The sequence below is a fragment of the Pleurodeles waltl genome, chromosome 3_1 (assembly GCF_031143425.1).
Source record: "Pleurodeles waltl isolate 20211129_DDA chromosome 3_1, aPleWal1.hap1.20221129, whole genome shotgun sequence".
Taxonomy (NCBI): Eukaryota; Metazoa; Chordata; class Amphibia; order Caudata; family Salamandridae; genus Pleurodeles; species Pleurodeles waltl.
This window is the reverse complement of record NC_090440.1, coordinates 647,422,918-647,439,315: the sequence shown is the minus strand read 5'-3', so window position 1 is coordinate 647,439,315 and position 16,398 is coordinate 647,422,918. Positions and strand designations below refer to the sequence as shown.

The following is a 16,398-nucleotide window of genomic DNA, read 5'->3' as shown; positions in this document are numbered from 1 at the left end:
GCACCAAATGCTTGGGAAAAGAAAATACCAACTTTCTGAAAGTTGTATTCATAGAATTGTGACTTAAAATCCAACTTTACCAATACGGAGTTTTTAAATTTAAATCCTCTAAACACCAAACTTAACATTTTTACCTGCTACCCATTGAAAGTTATTACTTATTATGTGTAATAAGGTAATCCAATGTTCTCCTATGTGAGAAGTAGGCCTTGTATATATTTTATTGAAAAACAAATTTAAAAACATTGCACCTTTCCTTATGGGCTGAGAAGGACCTATCCTAAGGATGGCTTGTATGTATTAGGCCTGGAAAACTGTTTATTTTAATAGGTTGCAATGGCAGTTTAAGTGGCACACACAGGCTACCATAGCAATGTAAGACATATTTAAAAGCTTACTTACATGAGTGACACAATAAGTGATGTAGCCCACTAGCAGCATTTAAGTTACAGACCCTGGGTTCATGTAGAAACACTTAACTAGGGGCTCCCAGTAAAGTAAATGTGCTAATTGGGTGTAAACCAGTGTCATCATGGTTAAAGGAAAGAGTACAAGCACATTAGAACTGGTTAGCAGTAATACAGTGCACAGAGTTCTAAAAGCCAACTGGAATGGGCTCAGAAAACAGGAGGGTGAAGGCAATGAGTGTGGGTGATAACTCTGCAGGGAGGCCAAGTCCAACAATAATCTGATGGTACTTTAAAAAAAAAACTCTGCACAGAGGTGTGCAAACAATGTGGCAGTAAAAGAATTAAGAGTAAGTTTTAAATAGGATATAAATGTGATAATAATTGCTGCCTGGTGAGATTGGCCATCCAAGCAGTCAGTATTCACTGCCACTTGGTAAGATGCATATCAATCATTTTACACTGAGTTGAAATGCATTCTACCTTAGTGTTCCATAACTGACACAGATGCCAATATGTCCTGCACATACCTTTTCTAACAATCTATTCATCAGTAATCTTTTTTCAGTATGGGGCCCTACAACAGGTAGCCATATAAGTCCCACTTTATAAGTAATGGCATTGGAAGAAAAAAGACACACCATTTTATGAGTATACATGTGATTCCAAAACAAAGGTCTACATTCGAGAGGTGCTAAATGCAAAATAAAACAGCTAGAAGTATACTAGGTAGAATGATGTCCTACATAAATGCACCTCCCGCCTACATATGAGGCGTGGGCTGGAAGAGTAATGGACCAACTCTGTGCCTGGGAGGTTTTTTTCATTTAAACAAATAAAATTAAAAAATACATTTGTAATGATGTAGCCACTGCCAGTTGTTTACAAAAGGTAAGGCTACCACGTAAAGTTCACACTGTTAATTTGTGCAAATTAAAAAAACTGTCCCTTTAAATAAAAAAACACAGCTGATTGAAATTAACCTCAATCTAATTCCTGAAAATGATCTGCATATGATATGTACTCAATCAGTCTCCAAGTTCCCAGTCAGTTCAAGAATGGTTACATTAGCCCCCCAGGCTAGAAAAGAGCAATGGTTTAGAACAGAGAAAAGCAGAAATCTGAGAAGTATACAATCTCGTCTGAACCGCTGACTTGTAAAGTCTGCCACAGTAATAATGAAGTACATGTATTTTTGGAATGACGACAAGGTTTGGCAGTCCTAAAATGTTTTCTCACTTTGCCTCAGACCCACGAGTCCTTATGACCACCATGTATCTACTTTCGAGAGGAATGCATAATGGATGGGGAGCATTTGTGGAAAACGTATGCAGAGAAAGACATTTTTGGCAAGGTTAATATGAGCTGGGGAATGCAATGTACAGTAAATGAAGGTAATGCCTGTTTTGCTCGAATTTAAATTTGCCTTGAAAAAAAACAAAAAAGACAAAAGCCTTTTGGCATAACTGAAACAGCTGGTTTAATTAAAGACTATGGCCAGGAGATCAGTTACAGAAACATGTCTGAGGACTGTCTGAAAGTACAAACCATATGAGTGGTGTTTCATACATTTCTCTGAGCACCATAAGTTACAAGGGGAGGAATGTAGGCCATTGTCTTCAACTCATAAATAAGGTCCTGATAAAAAATCCAGGTGGCCTTGCCTGCGGGTGGGCACAATGTGGGCCAGTGGGTAACATGTCCAGATGCCCACCCTGAAGATCATGTGATCACTGTGTGTTGCTGTGCATGCTGTGTTCTGATTGGCTGTGTTTCCTAACTTCATGTGGCACCTGACTTTGTGATGTTTTGGGAATGAGCATACCCCTCTGGCCATGTGTGTTTTATTGGGGCCAATTTCCTTAGACCATTGTGGTGTCACTCTGCCTGTCTGTGGGACTGATCTGCTTTCCTGTTTGCACGTTTGTCTGCCAGCTACATGTCACCTCACCTGTGACCTGTCAGTCAGTAACCTCAGGCCTAGGTCTCAGAGCCTGCCTGATCATGGAGAGTTCATGAAGGGTGAATTCAACAATAGTGATGCAATTTTGATCTTATATATGAAAGTATGATTGTGTGCATCAACATCAACTTTTTCAATATTAACATTCCTCCCTCTAGTTGAATTTTCAACTACACTATCTAACCCATACTTCAAGACAGTCACACTATTGGGAGCTTGTTGTTCTTCAGGTTTGACTATTCCTTCTTCCCTAGTTACTTGCATTCTACCCAATTTGAGGACTGTGTTTTTACAGCAGGAATTCCCCACTTGCAGGAAACCACACGAAAACAATAATACTTGCCCTCAAACTGGAATACATTGTACGTTTCTGTAAAATTAGGGGTGGCCCCTCCCATTCTATCCACGTATATCCACCTCAGTAATCCTACATAAGTATAGGTGAAGAAGGCATTTTGCTTTTCCATGGGCTACCTCTTGGGACAAGAAAAGCCTGTCTGCACCTACTGCAGGCAGTATCAGCAAACCCATGTAACACAACCTGGCTAATGTCTTGGAGCCTACAGTGGCCATGTGCTGATACCATGTTTTGGGTATGAGAGCACTATCTAGTACATATGGAATGTTGGAGTTGAGTTCGGTATAATTCTAAGGGACATGGGAGAGGTCTCTGCACAAGCCTTGTGAGAAATTCTGGGTAAACTCCATTTGTCTAGGCAATGAATAAATGTAGAAGCACCCTTTATAAACAGAAGGCATACAAATGTGCAACAATACATAACTTATTTAGCATTTCAGTTGTTTGGATGACTCCATGGGAGACATCTGTACTCCTCTGGTGATTGGGGGTTTCTCCATTTCAACAGTTCAAAAAAGTTTGTGGTGTCGTTCACAGTTTTTGATCTGGTTGGTAATTATTGATGTGGTCGCTGAAAAAGTGATGGTCCGCTGTGAAGGAAGCTTGGTTGCAGACCTGTTGGATAACAGCTATGTTTGGTTTGTTATTTTAGAAAAGCATTGCATGTTTGAAGTGTCATCGTCAATCATTTCTTAGGGGTTCCTGTGGTCTTTTTTTAGGGAGGGGGTTTTTCTTCCACACTTCAGTAACGCAGTTTTAGTGAGGCACGGAAAGGTGGCCCCACTCAGGGTATCTATTTTTAAAAAGTGGGTTTATTTAAAAATTAGGTAAGCATAACTTTTATGGGTTGTTGGGTTCCCTTTCCATGACTGACTAGGTGAGTTGTGGTAAAGCATTTTTACAAGGTGATATTGTGTGCATATGGGTAATTGACTAGCACTCCGTGGGCATCGCCAGCCCTCCAGTATCCTATCTCTCCTAGTGTGTGCATGGGGGTGTTATCAGTGAAGGCAGTGTCTTTTGACCTACAGGTGCATTTGGGGGGATGTGTAAGGAGGAGGCATATTGCAACTGAACACTGGTTAACGCGCCCTGAGGGCATGTGTGTGCCCCTCTAGTCCTGCCATGTGGTGTGTATCTTGACCCTCCCTAGTGGCGTCAGGTGTCTTGACTATGCCCTTTTTTTAGAGAGTTGTTGAGAACTAGCTTTGGGCTTCTTTTTATTGGTTTTTAAGTGATTCCCTAGACCATCACATGATCTGTTATGTTAACCTTTGTGAACTGGATGGGGTCGGAGAGTTGTTCTACGGTCCCCATGCGCCCATGATACTGCGGTGCCCGAGATTGGGATTATTGCTTCCTCCAGACGGTGTGTGTAAGGGCTTGTGTGTTGGCTGATTTTTATGTCTGACCTGGGGGTGAGAGCATTTCAGCATCCTATTCTCGCTCGGAACTGTGATGGATCTTATAGGACTCCCTTTCCCCGGCACCTCCCTCTCACTAGGACCACATAACTTTGAGGGAAAGGAGGAGGCAAAATATCGCTCCATGGAGAGTCCGGTGAAAGGCCAAGAGCTCATCAAAATTTTCCCAAATTATATTAATGGACTGGGATGGCTGGTTGTTCTGCTGAACCCCTCCCCTCTACTGGCTCAGCACCATGCAGTTGTTCGCAATCTGTCAGACTCCATGCATGTGCTGTGGAGGTTATGGGGTCTTCACTATCTCAAGCGTAAGGGAAACCTGTTTCCCGACACTGAAGGACAGCTTCATTTTGGAACTAAAAAGGGGGCCTCCATTTGGCTGGAGGCCGCCATCTGTGTGAGGGTGCTGGACTAAATACCACAAAGGAATTCTGGGGTTGGGGCTGGGTGCCTGAGAATAGAGAACTTTTGACTTGGTCATTAGAAGCCGTTCCAATTGACTTGTGGGTGCAGGGCCCTGGATGACTGCATTTAAGCACTAGTTGGGGGCCACCCTACCCCCCTCATCAGACTGCCCTCCCCCTAGGGTATAGCCAGCCAACCCCACCTTAAGGGATCAGCAGCAGAGTGTGGCCTAGGCTCCCACAGGCACCCTAAATGGCGTACTCTATTGAGGATACCCAATCGACAATACACATACAGCAGCTCTGAGCTTCCAGAACGCAAATAACTGTTTGAATCCCTATGTAGTCTTGTAGGTACTTCTTTTAAGTTGTGGTACAGTGAATTTTGAGGTGTGCATGGAATGGACACTTTACATTTGGGCTCTGCGTTTGTGTGAACGCATTGCTTCTCCAAACAGCTACCTCTCCCTGCTGAGGTTGTGGCCCCAGTCTTTGTTGGGCTTGTTTCCTTCTCTGTAGTTGCTGTTGCCACATATTTGTCCAACTACCTGACCCCTGTCATAGTGGTTCAGAAGTGGATCAACCACCTTGTGGCTGAGTGTTAGGTGCATTCAGATTTTGCTGGACTTGGTTTTGTGGATTTTTAAACCCACTTTTTAAAAATAGACCCTGAGTGGGGCCACCTTTCCATGCCTCACTTCTAAAGGTCTTTTTTAATTTGTGTTGGACCAACTTAGCGGTGTCTCTCTGCACTTGTGCCTGTCTTTCCCTGTCGTTTTCTTGTTTCTTTTTGTGGTAGTGAAATATGCAAACTTGCAGGTCCCAGCAGGGTTTGGTATCTAGTCCCACTACGCTGTCCAACTTGCTTTGTATTTCGGTGGGCAGCCCCTTTTTGAAAATACTGTAAAAGAATGTTATCTGGGTGCCTATATCGGTCCATGGCTGTCCTGTCTCTTTCCCCCATCCGTCCCTCATTCTATTCAGAAAAACGATTTTGATCTCCCCAGGTTGCATAGTTTTTGCAATTAACCCTCCTACATCTGGGCAATCAGGAAACATTTCCCTCAGGGCTATCCATTTTGGTGCCTGTATGAATTGAATGTTGCCCCATCATACACAATGTTTGTCAGCATGACAGCTGGGATACAAGCTTGGGTGGGCACTATGTTAGTTTGTTCTCCGATAAGACTACTTAGCAGACTTTTGACATCGCCTATCACTAGGTTTATTCCCAGGTGTTCTTCTCAAAACATGAGTCCCCGCCCCATCCAACAATGGTGGCAATTTTTGTCCTTAGCTCTTCTTTATCCACCTGAGCCCATAGCACATAGATAGCCCTGATGTGCTCTTCTGCAGTAGTGGGTACATTTTGGCTTTGGGCAGCGCCACAGTTTTTTCCCTGACATAGCATTCCCATTCAACCTGGGATCTCACCCTCCATGCCTGATGCAGTCTTCCGCAACAGCCAGGTCCTCTGGTTCGAAGGATCACTTCTTCTGCCAGGGTCTATCATGCTGGTCTCTTCCCTTGGTCCAGCAAGCTAGCAGGTGACAAAACGACCACACAAAGAACTCGCCTTCTTTTCAGGACATTATCTTTCTTGGGGTCAGTTTGTCCGTCCTGTGTGTTAAGGAGGGGAAGCGGACGTCTTCATCGCTGATCCCCTCATGCGCACGCAAAGGTACCATCTTGGTCCTCCTGTGTCAAAGTTGAGTTTGCACCATGTTACTTGGTCTCTTAGTTCCTGGTTAGCTCTCTCCTACGTAGATGATCTGGTGAGGCTCGGATCCCAGCCCAAAGCATCTCCTCTAGTTCTGCCTCAGACTCTTCCCCGAATGGTGCTATATACCTTGACGCTCTCCTCAGGTGGAAGTTGTGTCGCTGTACTTTCTTGTTGTGCTTCCAGGGTGCAATCTCTCTCTTTATTCCTCCTTAGTTTGGGCCTTTCCCACCTAGGTTGCCTCCTTCATTCTGAGCTCTGTGCTGTTCTCTTTGGTCGGCAACTGCCCTCAAACCCGCTTTCTTTTGTTTCTTTGGCTACCTGAGCAAACCCTGTGGCTCCCCTTTGCCATTGGATTCTGGGGGACTGGGACCCCTTCCCTCACCTTCCCTAATGCCATGCGTGTGTCTTACTGTATGTGAGCCATTCGTGGCAAAACTTGTTCAATTGTTAGCCTGTGTCGGGAACCTGGTTTGCATGTATTTTAGTGGTGACTCCATGAGAAGTTGGGCAATTTATAAGGGACTCGTAAAACTCTAGCTTTTCTAATTTTAGAGAATCTTAAGTTCTACTCTGGTAGTGGGAAAATATATGCATGGGGATTGTTAGTTCTAACTACTTTACTATGAGCTCAGTGTTATTTAGAGATGCATCAACATGAACATTTCACAAATACAAATAACAATGCATATGAAGTGTCACAACCTAGAAGAAAATGCAGTTCTTAAATGAAATGTCATGAAATTTGGCATCAATTAGTAAGCTTTACTTTGGTATTAAAAATAGCGATTGTGAGAAATAGCAACTCTCTCGTATAGCATATGAGTCATCAACAAACACAACACTTAAGACAAAATACAGTTGCATTAATTTACCAGCACCATAATTTCAAAAAGAAAAAAGACCAGAAAAAAAATTATGCATTTATCAAAAAAGACCTTATCCCTCTCCCAGCGCATACTATCCTGTGACCAGGGGAAGCTCTGCACGGTCTGTCAATATTGGCTCTGGGAAAAAGATTATAACAATTTATGTAGAGAAAAGGAACAATTCAACAACCAAAGGCCCTTCTTGGCCAAACACAAGCTATACCTAAACTTCTAAATCCAAATATTTTTCCCTAATGCCCGAATCATACCTTATATCCCACCCAGGGATCATGTGTACCCTCTGTGTCACACCCAGCAGTCCAACTGAACAACACCTCTCACTTCTTACAGATACCAGCAATGTTAAGAAACCAGTAGCACTGAGAAAACCCTTTTAGACTAAAGAATATGATTGAGATGCTGGCCCTATATCACACCCGGGGCCCATGCGTCCCATCTGTGTCACACGTAGCAGTCCAACAGTGAGGCTTCAATCCCTGTATCACACCCAGGGAACAAGCATAACGTCTGTGTTACTCCCAGTGCTCCAAGCTACTAAAAAAAAAAAATCACACCGAGGGTCAGGTGTACCATCTATGTCATGCTCAGCAGTCTAAGTGATAATGTCTCAACCCTGTACCACACCCAGGGGACAAGCGTACCATCTGTGTCACGCCCAGGGGTTCAAGTGAACAAGTCTCAACCCTGTATTATACCCAGGGGTAAAGCATGCCAGTTGTGTCACTCCCAGTGGTCCAAGCGACAAACCCTCAACACCCAGGGGACAAGCATACCATCTGTGTCACACCTAGCAGTCCAAACAGTGAAGCCTTAACCCAATATCACACCCAGGGGAAAAGCGTACCATCCGTGTCACGCCCAGCTGTCTATGTGAACAAAAACAAATAACATTCACTTTTCCTAGGATGCTGACTATTAAAAAAAGGTGACTTCCGTGGGAACATCTCCGAGGCCACCTTGCTACTACTCAGTTTGGACACATAAAATAGGTAATATGCCAGACTTCTGTCAGTGGCAGGGTGCTCAGGTTCCATTTTTATGCTCCTTCGTAGTTTGTTATACACAAAATGCTGGACTAGGACTCTGTTGTAGTCTCTTATACTTTTGACAACAACTTCAGGGCGGATCTCTGCCCTGCAAATTCAGCAGAACTCCCAATCAATTGTGGAGTCTGGTCAGCTTTCCTTGATGCACAAAGGTGAATCTGTCCGGCCTGGTCCCCTTCTATTGGCTGCAGTCGTGTCGGAGCTCCCAATCACCTCCTGGCTGGTTCATCAAAATGTTGTTTGAATTTGAATTTACCTTAGAAAAAATAAAAGACAAGAGACATTGAGCAAAACAGGAACAGTTAGTTTAATTGAACACCACGGCCGGGAGGACAGTTACAGACACAGGGTCTGAGGACTGACTGGAAGTACAATCAATTTGAGCAGTGTTTTCTACAATTTACTGAGCACCATAAATCAATTTCAGCATTCGTCTGTAGGTGAAAAATGTGGGCCATTTTGTTGGAGTCATAAATAAGGTCCAGATAACAAATGCAAGTGGCCTCGACCTTGTGTGGACACAATGTGGGCCCATGAGTAACATGTTCAGATGTCCAGCCTGAGGGCCGGGTGATGGCTGCCTGTTGCTGTGCGTGCTTTGTTCTGATTGGCTGAGGGTTCCTAACTTCATGTGGCATCTGACTTTATGGTGTTTGGGGAATGCGCGCACCCCTCCAGACATGAATGTTTTCTTGGGGCCAATTTCCTCAGACCATTGTAGTGGTCACTGTGCCTATCTGTGGCATTGATCTGACTTTCCGGTTCACGTGTCTGTCTGCAGACTACATGCCACCCCATTTGTGACCTGTGAATCAGTAACCTCAGGACTAAGTCTCAGTCTGCCTGACCACATACTTCTGAGGCGGAGTTGATGGAGGGATCATGAGAGGTGAATTTGGTAATATTGATGCAATTTCATTCTTATATATGAATATATCTTTGTGTGCATCCACATCGACTTTTTCAATATTAACACTTGCACTTTGATACATTTCATTATTGAGTTAATGCATGTGTAATCTGTATTTCTCTCTAGATTGCAATGCTCCCAAGTTCTACTTTAACTGTTCCAGTGCTCCTAAAGGCACACCAGGATCTGAATGTCAGATAAGATGCCATAACTTGGACATGATGTGTGTAAGTACAACTTCCCTGCATATGTTTGAAGCTGAGATTTTGATGGTTTGTGGTAAGTGCTAACGTGCTCTGATCAAAGAGTCAAAGCAGACGCAGGGTAATTTAAGAAAGAATAATATCATAGCAATTTTAGAAACATGAAATATGAAAATATAATTCCTGAATCAGCTTCATATTCTGATTATCCAAACGAAGTAATAGCAATAGGAAATTCATCGTTTGTGTAGTCTGTACCTTATCATTCTCCGATAGCTCAATATTTGGCTATTGAAAGATTTCCTGAGCAACTATCAAATAGTGCTTCAAAAAACATAAAAGTTTACAATTAACAAAGTACTATATAAGATGCTATTCGTTGTCAAATGTATACGCCATCATTTTTAAAAAGAACAAAACATTTGACTTATCACATGGAAGAAAGATACCACAGTCGATCTCCCAGTTCCAGTCTTTGAACTGGGTTTATGCACAAATAAGGAATACAAAGAAGGCAATTGGGTCTCTAGTTGGCAGAGGTATTCACACTGTCCAAGTAGGCGCCACAATCCTAGTCAGGGTAAGTCACAGCAACCTAAATTATCCTGTGCTCACCCTCAGGGAGCTTGGCACAGAGCAGGCAGGCTTAACTTAGAATGCAATGTGTGAAGTATTTGTTCAGTAACTCATACAGTAACACAGTGAAAACACAACAAAAAGACTCCCCAATAGGTTAGGACAATAGATCATGTTTTTTATAAAAAAAGGGTGTGCGTTTGGTGCTTTTATAAATAACACAACACCAAGATGACAAAAATCCAATGTGTAGGTCCTGAGATATGCAATTTTAAAGATTTAGGTGAAAGTAGCACATAAAAGCACAAAGTGTCAACTGTGGTCATCTGGTCACGCTGGATCGGGGACAAAGTTACATGTTTAAGCCGGCAGTGATGAAGCACAGGCTGGCTATAGTGACCCACTTGGGCCCGCTGAACATAATACCTTAAATACTGGTGCACGATCTGCACTGCGTTGCTTTGTCTGACTTCACATCATCAACTGGCTTTAAAGGGCCTGGTGTCAATTTGCGTTGATCCTGGGGGGCTGTGTGGCAAAACTTTGTGGGGCTTGGTGTTGCTTTGCATCGATCTTGGGGAGCTGTGCAGCGAGGACTTGCAGGGCTTGGCATTGCTGTGCGTCGGCTCTGGTGGGCTGGCAGCTGCATGACATGTCTTTGCGCCGCCTGGCATGGAGTCTGGTGAGGCTGGCAGCTGAGCAGCAAGAGGCTTTGCGTTGCTTTGAAACAGTTCCGATGAATACCACAGAAGGTAGAGCACCTTAGGCTTGCTTCCTGGGCAGGGCAGACTCACAGCTTGAGGAGTCAAGGTGGTTCAAGTTTTTGATGTCCTTGAGACTTGGGAACAGGAGGCAAGGTAACAAGCCCTTGGAGATCACTTGTGGTGGGAAGGCAGAGTCCTTCCAGCAGTCGGGGCACAGCAGGCAGCAGGTCAACAAGCAGTCCTTCTAGAAAAGCAGACCAGTTGAGTCCTTTGAGCAGCACCAAATTCCTTCTGACAAAGTCCAGTTGCAGGTCCAGAAGTGTCTGATTTTATGGGTCACAGAACCAGTACGTATATCAAAATGTGACTTTGAAGTGAAGGAGACTTCGAAGAGTGGTTTTGAAGTGCACTAGTTCCCTTTCAGCCCAGTTGTGTTTGCCAGGAGATCCGTGGGGATTAACAGTCCTTTGTGTGGGTCAAGCGACTACACTTTGAAGTGTAAGTGAGAATCCATCCTCCCTTTCTTCCATGGAAGACCCATCAGTATGCAGATGAATGCAGATGCAGCTGAGTGTTCTGTGTTTATGGCTGTCTGGATGAAATTCACTGGGGAAGCTGTCACCCAGCACTGACCAGACGTAGATTGGAGACAGACTGTAAGACACAGAGAGCAGAGAAATGCCTACATTCTAAAAGTGCCATTTCTAAAATAGTAATGTTAAATCCAACTTTACTAGTAAGCAGGATTTCTTACAACCATTCCAAACACATCAAACATGACAACACCACTCCTTTGAGATCAGAAATTATCACTTAAAACTATATAAGGAAATTCCTAATGCTGGCCTTTGCTAGGAGCAAGCCTCACAGTAGTGAAAAATGTTTTTGGGACTTTTTTACTACCGGGCAATGAAAAACTTTCAAGTACATGTCCTGCCTTTTACATAAATAGCACCATGTTCTATGGGTTACCTAGGACCTACCTTAGAGGTTGGCGAGCAGTTTTAAATTCCAAGTGGAACTTAAATTGCACACACAGGCTCTGCAAATGCAGGCCTGAGACGTGGTTAAGGGGCTGCTTTTTTGGGTGGCACTATCAGTGCTACAGACCCACTGGGCACATGTAGTGCACTTTACTAGTGTCTTACAAGTAAATTAAATATGGAAATTGGGTATGAGCAAATGCTACCATGTTTTAGGGAGAGAGCACATGTACTTTAGCACTGGTTGGCAGTGGTAAAGAGCCCAGAGTCCTAACGCCAACAAAAATGAGGTCAGAGAAAGAAGAGGAGGCAGGGAAAAACTGTGACCCTTCAGAGAGGGCCATTTCCCGAAAGTCGCCGAAGTCCCGAAAGTCTCTACTGTTGCCTGAGGAATCGGGGCCATTATCGGTGAGCACTATAAAGTGCAAGAAAGATTCTTGCTGCGTGGAATGTGCATAGAGGACTCCTGCTGCTGGGGCATTATGAAGCTCAAAATCCCTGCTGTTGCCTGTGGAAGTGGGCCATTATAGATGAGGGCTACAAAGAATGAAAGAGTTTGCCACTGGGCTAAGTTTTCCTTGGCACACCAAGACCCCTTTCTAGCCCTCTTGTAATCTAATCAAGGGACACTTGGCTGTCTGGGTTTGCAGGAAATGGGGGAGGTACAGTTGCTGTCCCAAATGTCCTTCCCTCCTTTGAAGACCAGTTTGTCAGCTTTCCCCCATCCTGTTCCATCATCTGATGAGGCAGATATCCTCCCACCAGATGCTTCCTTTGTCTCAGCCCAGGCCACTTCACACCTCATCAAGGCATCCTGGCTCAGGCTGCCAGAGGTTGACCAATCAGAGGAGGACACTACAGGGCTGAGGTTGGTAACTTTTAGGAAGAGTTCTAAAACCCTTTCTAGGTACGAGTTATATGACATTTAACAGTGGCAAGTTGTTGGATTTATTATAACTTTTAATTTGGTACTAAGCTAACCATATTTGGGTCCTTTCTATGTAAAATAAGACTTTCTTATATTAAAATAAAGTCTCCCTATGTTAGCCTATGGAGGTCATTCACTACACTAGGGAAAAACAAATGTAGCTATTTTTATCTTACTAGGACTTATAAGGCATATTTTATAAAGTCCCTGCTTATAGCTACACTGCACCCAACCCTGGGGCACCTAAAGCACGCCTTAGGTTTGACTTATATGAATAAATATATGAGTAAATAAGGTAGGTTAGGACTTTGGAAGTACTTTTAATTCCAAAGTTGAATTTAGAGTTAATTTTAACTTAAAAGCAGCCAGCAAGGCAGGCCTGCCTTTAACATGACAGTGGGCACCATAGCAATGCACCTCTGGGTGCACTACCTATGCTGGAGCCCCTAAACCTACATGCCCTACCATATACTAGGGACTTATAAGTAGGTTGCTGCAGCCAATTATAATTAGCCTAATCTGAATAATCCATTTTTCACAGAGCACTGGCCCAGGGCACAGTCAGAGTCAGTAACCACCAGTATCTTTCCAAAAAGTTTGGGGATGACCAGGCAAAAAGAAGGACTTTCCTACAGTCTGCATGGAATGCACATAGAGGACTCCTACTATTGGGACAATGCCCAAACCCCCTGCTGTTGCCTTAGGAGGTGGGGCCATTATTGGTGAGTGCTACAAAGCACAAGAAAGTTTGCTGCTGTGCGGGACATGCATAGAGCTCTCTTGCTGCTGCAGTACTACAACGCCTCAATTCCTTGTTGTTGCCTAAGGAGGAAAGGCCAATATCAGGAAGTTATACAAACCGCAAGAGAGTTTGCTGCTGCGCAGGACATGCATAGAGGACTCCTGCTGCTGGGGCCCTACAATTCCCACAATCCCATGCTGTTGTGAGGAGGCAGGCCCATTATTGGCGAGCACTACAAAATGCAGAGTTTGCTGCTGAACTCAACACGCATCGTTGAGCTCTATAAAGCACAAGAGAATTTGCTGCTGTTTGGGATGCGCATAGAGGACTCCTGCGGCTGGGGCACTACAACGCCCAAAATATCGGTGTTTGTCTGATGAGGCAGGCCATTATCAGTGAGCACTACAAAGCAAAAGAGAGTTTGCTATTACGTGGGATGCGCATAGAGGACTCATGCTGCTGTGGCAGTGAGAAGCCCAAAATCCCTGCTGTTGCCTGAGGAGATGGGGCCATTAATGATGAGCGCTACAAAGATCGAGAGAAATTGCCAATATACAGGACGCGCATAGAGCATTCATGCTGTTGTGCACTACAACACACAAAATCCCTGCTGTTGCCTGAGAAGGTGGGCCCAAAATCGGCAAGCACTACAAAATACAAGAGTTTTCTGCTGCACAGGACACGCGGGAGAACTCCTCATGCTGGGGCATTACAACATCTAAAATCCCTGCTGTTCCCTGAGGAGGTGGGAGCATTATCGATGAGCGCTGCACATAGCAAGAAAGGTTGCCACTGCATGGGACACGCAAAGATGACTCCTGCTGCTGGGGCACTGCAGCACCCCAAATTCCTGCTCTTGCCTGAGGAGGCGGGACATTGTCTGTGAACACTACAAAGCATTAGCAAGTTTGCCGCTGTGTGGGACACACCCAGGCATGACCCAGTGTAGACCTGGCTAAGAGTGGGCCCTTCTGTGCCTGTCCATAGCCAAACAAAACTGGGCTGAGCCCCCCCTTTTGGACCCAAAGGCGGGTGCAAAAGGCTTAAGGAAAAGGATTGAGGTATGCCTCTCAGTTAAGATCTTGTCCCCTGTAGGAAAGTAGCACCTTTCTGACATAGTTACCCCCACTGTTTTGCCTGGTGTCAGTATGTTTAGACTCTAGTACACCGGTATCCTGATTGTCAGGACCCCAGTGTCAGTGTTTTCTCCCCTAAATGTAGTTGTTAAGTAACTTTTACACCTCACAATTGGCATACTGGTGCACCCATGCAAGTCCCTACTATATGGCACTTACGTACCTAGGGCATTGGTACACCAGGTTTCCCCCATGGACCACAGCATGTATTGTACTGCCCATGGGGTCCCATGCAAACTGTGACTACAAGTCTGCTATTGCAACCTATGTGAAATAGTGCATGCACCTTTCACCACAAATATAAGATTTACCTTATATCACGGACACTGCACTCTGAAACTGTAAGTCACCCCTCAGGTAGGACATTCAGCCCAAGGGTAGGGTGCATGGTTTTCAGAAGGAATCTCCCCCACATACACAGGCTTCTCAACATCAACAAACGGTTTGTGGATCCTGCTGCCCCACAGATTCTCCGAGACTCTACAACACATGTGGTGATCTCTGGCCCTCCAGAGGTCTTACCTGTCTTCTTTGCAACTGAGAAGTCTGAAGTCCCTCAAGGGGGATGCCTGGCTGGAACCCCTTTGCACCACAACTCTAGTTGCCAAGGATTGTTAGCTCTTCAATTCTAAGACCTCCTAGCTCCAAGAAGCCCCAGCCTCCAGCACTACTCAGCTCCAAAAACAACATCCTCGCTGCAACTCTTGCGACGTGGGTTCCTCTCTTTGCTGTGCTGTTGATGCTTCCCTGCAACTCCCTTTGCCTGCTGCCAGAGGGTCCTGCTTGGGACTCCAATGATACCTTCTGGCTCTCCTGTTTGCTGAGGGTTGGCCTTGACTTATCTGCAAATGTAGAGTCTCCTGGACACTGCTGGCCCCCCAAATTCTGCAATGCTTTCTTCTATTTGCCAAGGCTTGTTGGTGGTTCTGCTGACCACTAACCCCTCTGCTATCTGACAACCAGTCTGGGACAGCTTGTGAATGACTCCTGGGATCTACTGCATCGCCTGGACTCCACAGCTGCACTTCTTCGACCACCGTCCAACAGGAAAGCATCTCCATGAAGGGTGGGTTTTGCCCCCTACTCCGCATGGGCATCCCTGGGTGATCTGCACTCTGTCCCATCTTTCTTTAGATCCTCTTCTTCTGGAATCCACACATGGGTTACACCGACTTGGTCCAAAGGTCACGAAAGCAGCTGGACAACCGAGGTCCCCATTGACTTCAGCAGGAGGTTCCGACACGACTTCACCGCTATGCACCTGGGCTCCCTGGTGTAGGTACTCCACTTCTCTGAGTATCCACGGGTGCGGACACTCTTGAACCTCTATTGTCCTAATAGGTTTCCTCTGGGTCCTCTTGGAAGGGTCCTAGAACACGAAAACTCTTACCGCATCTTCCCCATGTTATCCTATGGACACTGACCTGGGGTTGCAACTGGGGAATCCTAGCTACTTATCTTCGGTGTTTTAGTGCTTCCCCAGCCCTCAGGGTCCTTAGGGGGTAGTTTGGTTAGAAGTGACTTTCACATTCCATTTTTAATATATGGTTTGCCCCTTCCTCCCCATTGGGGCCCATGTTATTTTATGCTTTTACTTACCTGTTTCTGGTATATTTTTGTATGTCCGTATCTCCAGTAAGGAGATGTACCAAAGTTAGTTTAGTTTTTGTGTTATACTAAATAATACATTATTTCCTAACACTTGTTCGGTTCTTTTCCTGTGTGTACATCACTGACTGACCTGTATAGTACCTACAACTGCTTTACTTCCTCCTTGATAAGCTTTAGCTGCTCTTCACAGCTACCCTTTGAGAGCTCTGGTTATCTAGAACCTCTTACATTATCATTAACGGTTGCCTGGACTCAGTACAGGGTGCTTCACCTATAGGTGTACACCATATACTCAGGCAGCCTCGTACAGACCTCTTCTTGGTCAAACCCTTTGTATCACAGTTTCTCCAGTTATGGGGGAAAAGAAAAGATATACAGCAAAAAAGATGGAGA

The 16,398-nt window shown here is 44.7% G+C and overlaps 1 protein-coding gene across 1 annotated transcript in view; it reads left to right on the top strand.

Moving 5' to 3' along the window:
* LOC138283526 (mucin-5B-like) overlaps positions 1–16,398 on the top strand; it is a 466,047-nt gene that overhangs the window by 314,876 nt on the left and 134,773 nt on the right. The window contains exon 19 of the mRNA XM_069221466.1: positions 9,249–9,349. Coding sequence (XP_069077567.1) covers positions 9,249–9,349 — 101 coding nt within the window. The remainder of the gene's footprint in view (positions 1–9,248; positions 9,350–16,398) is intronic.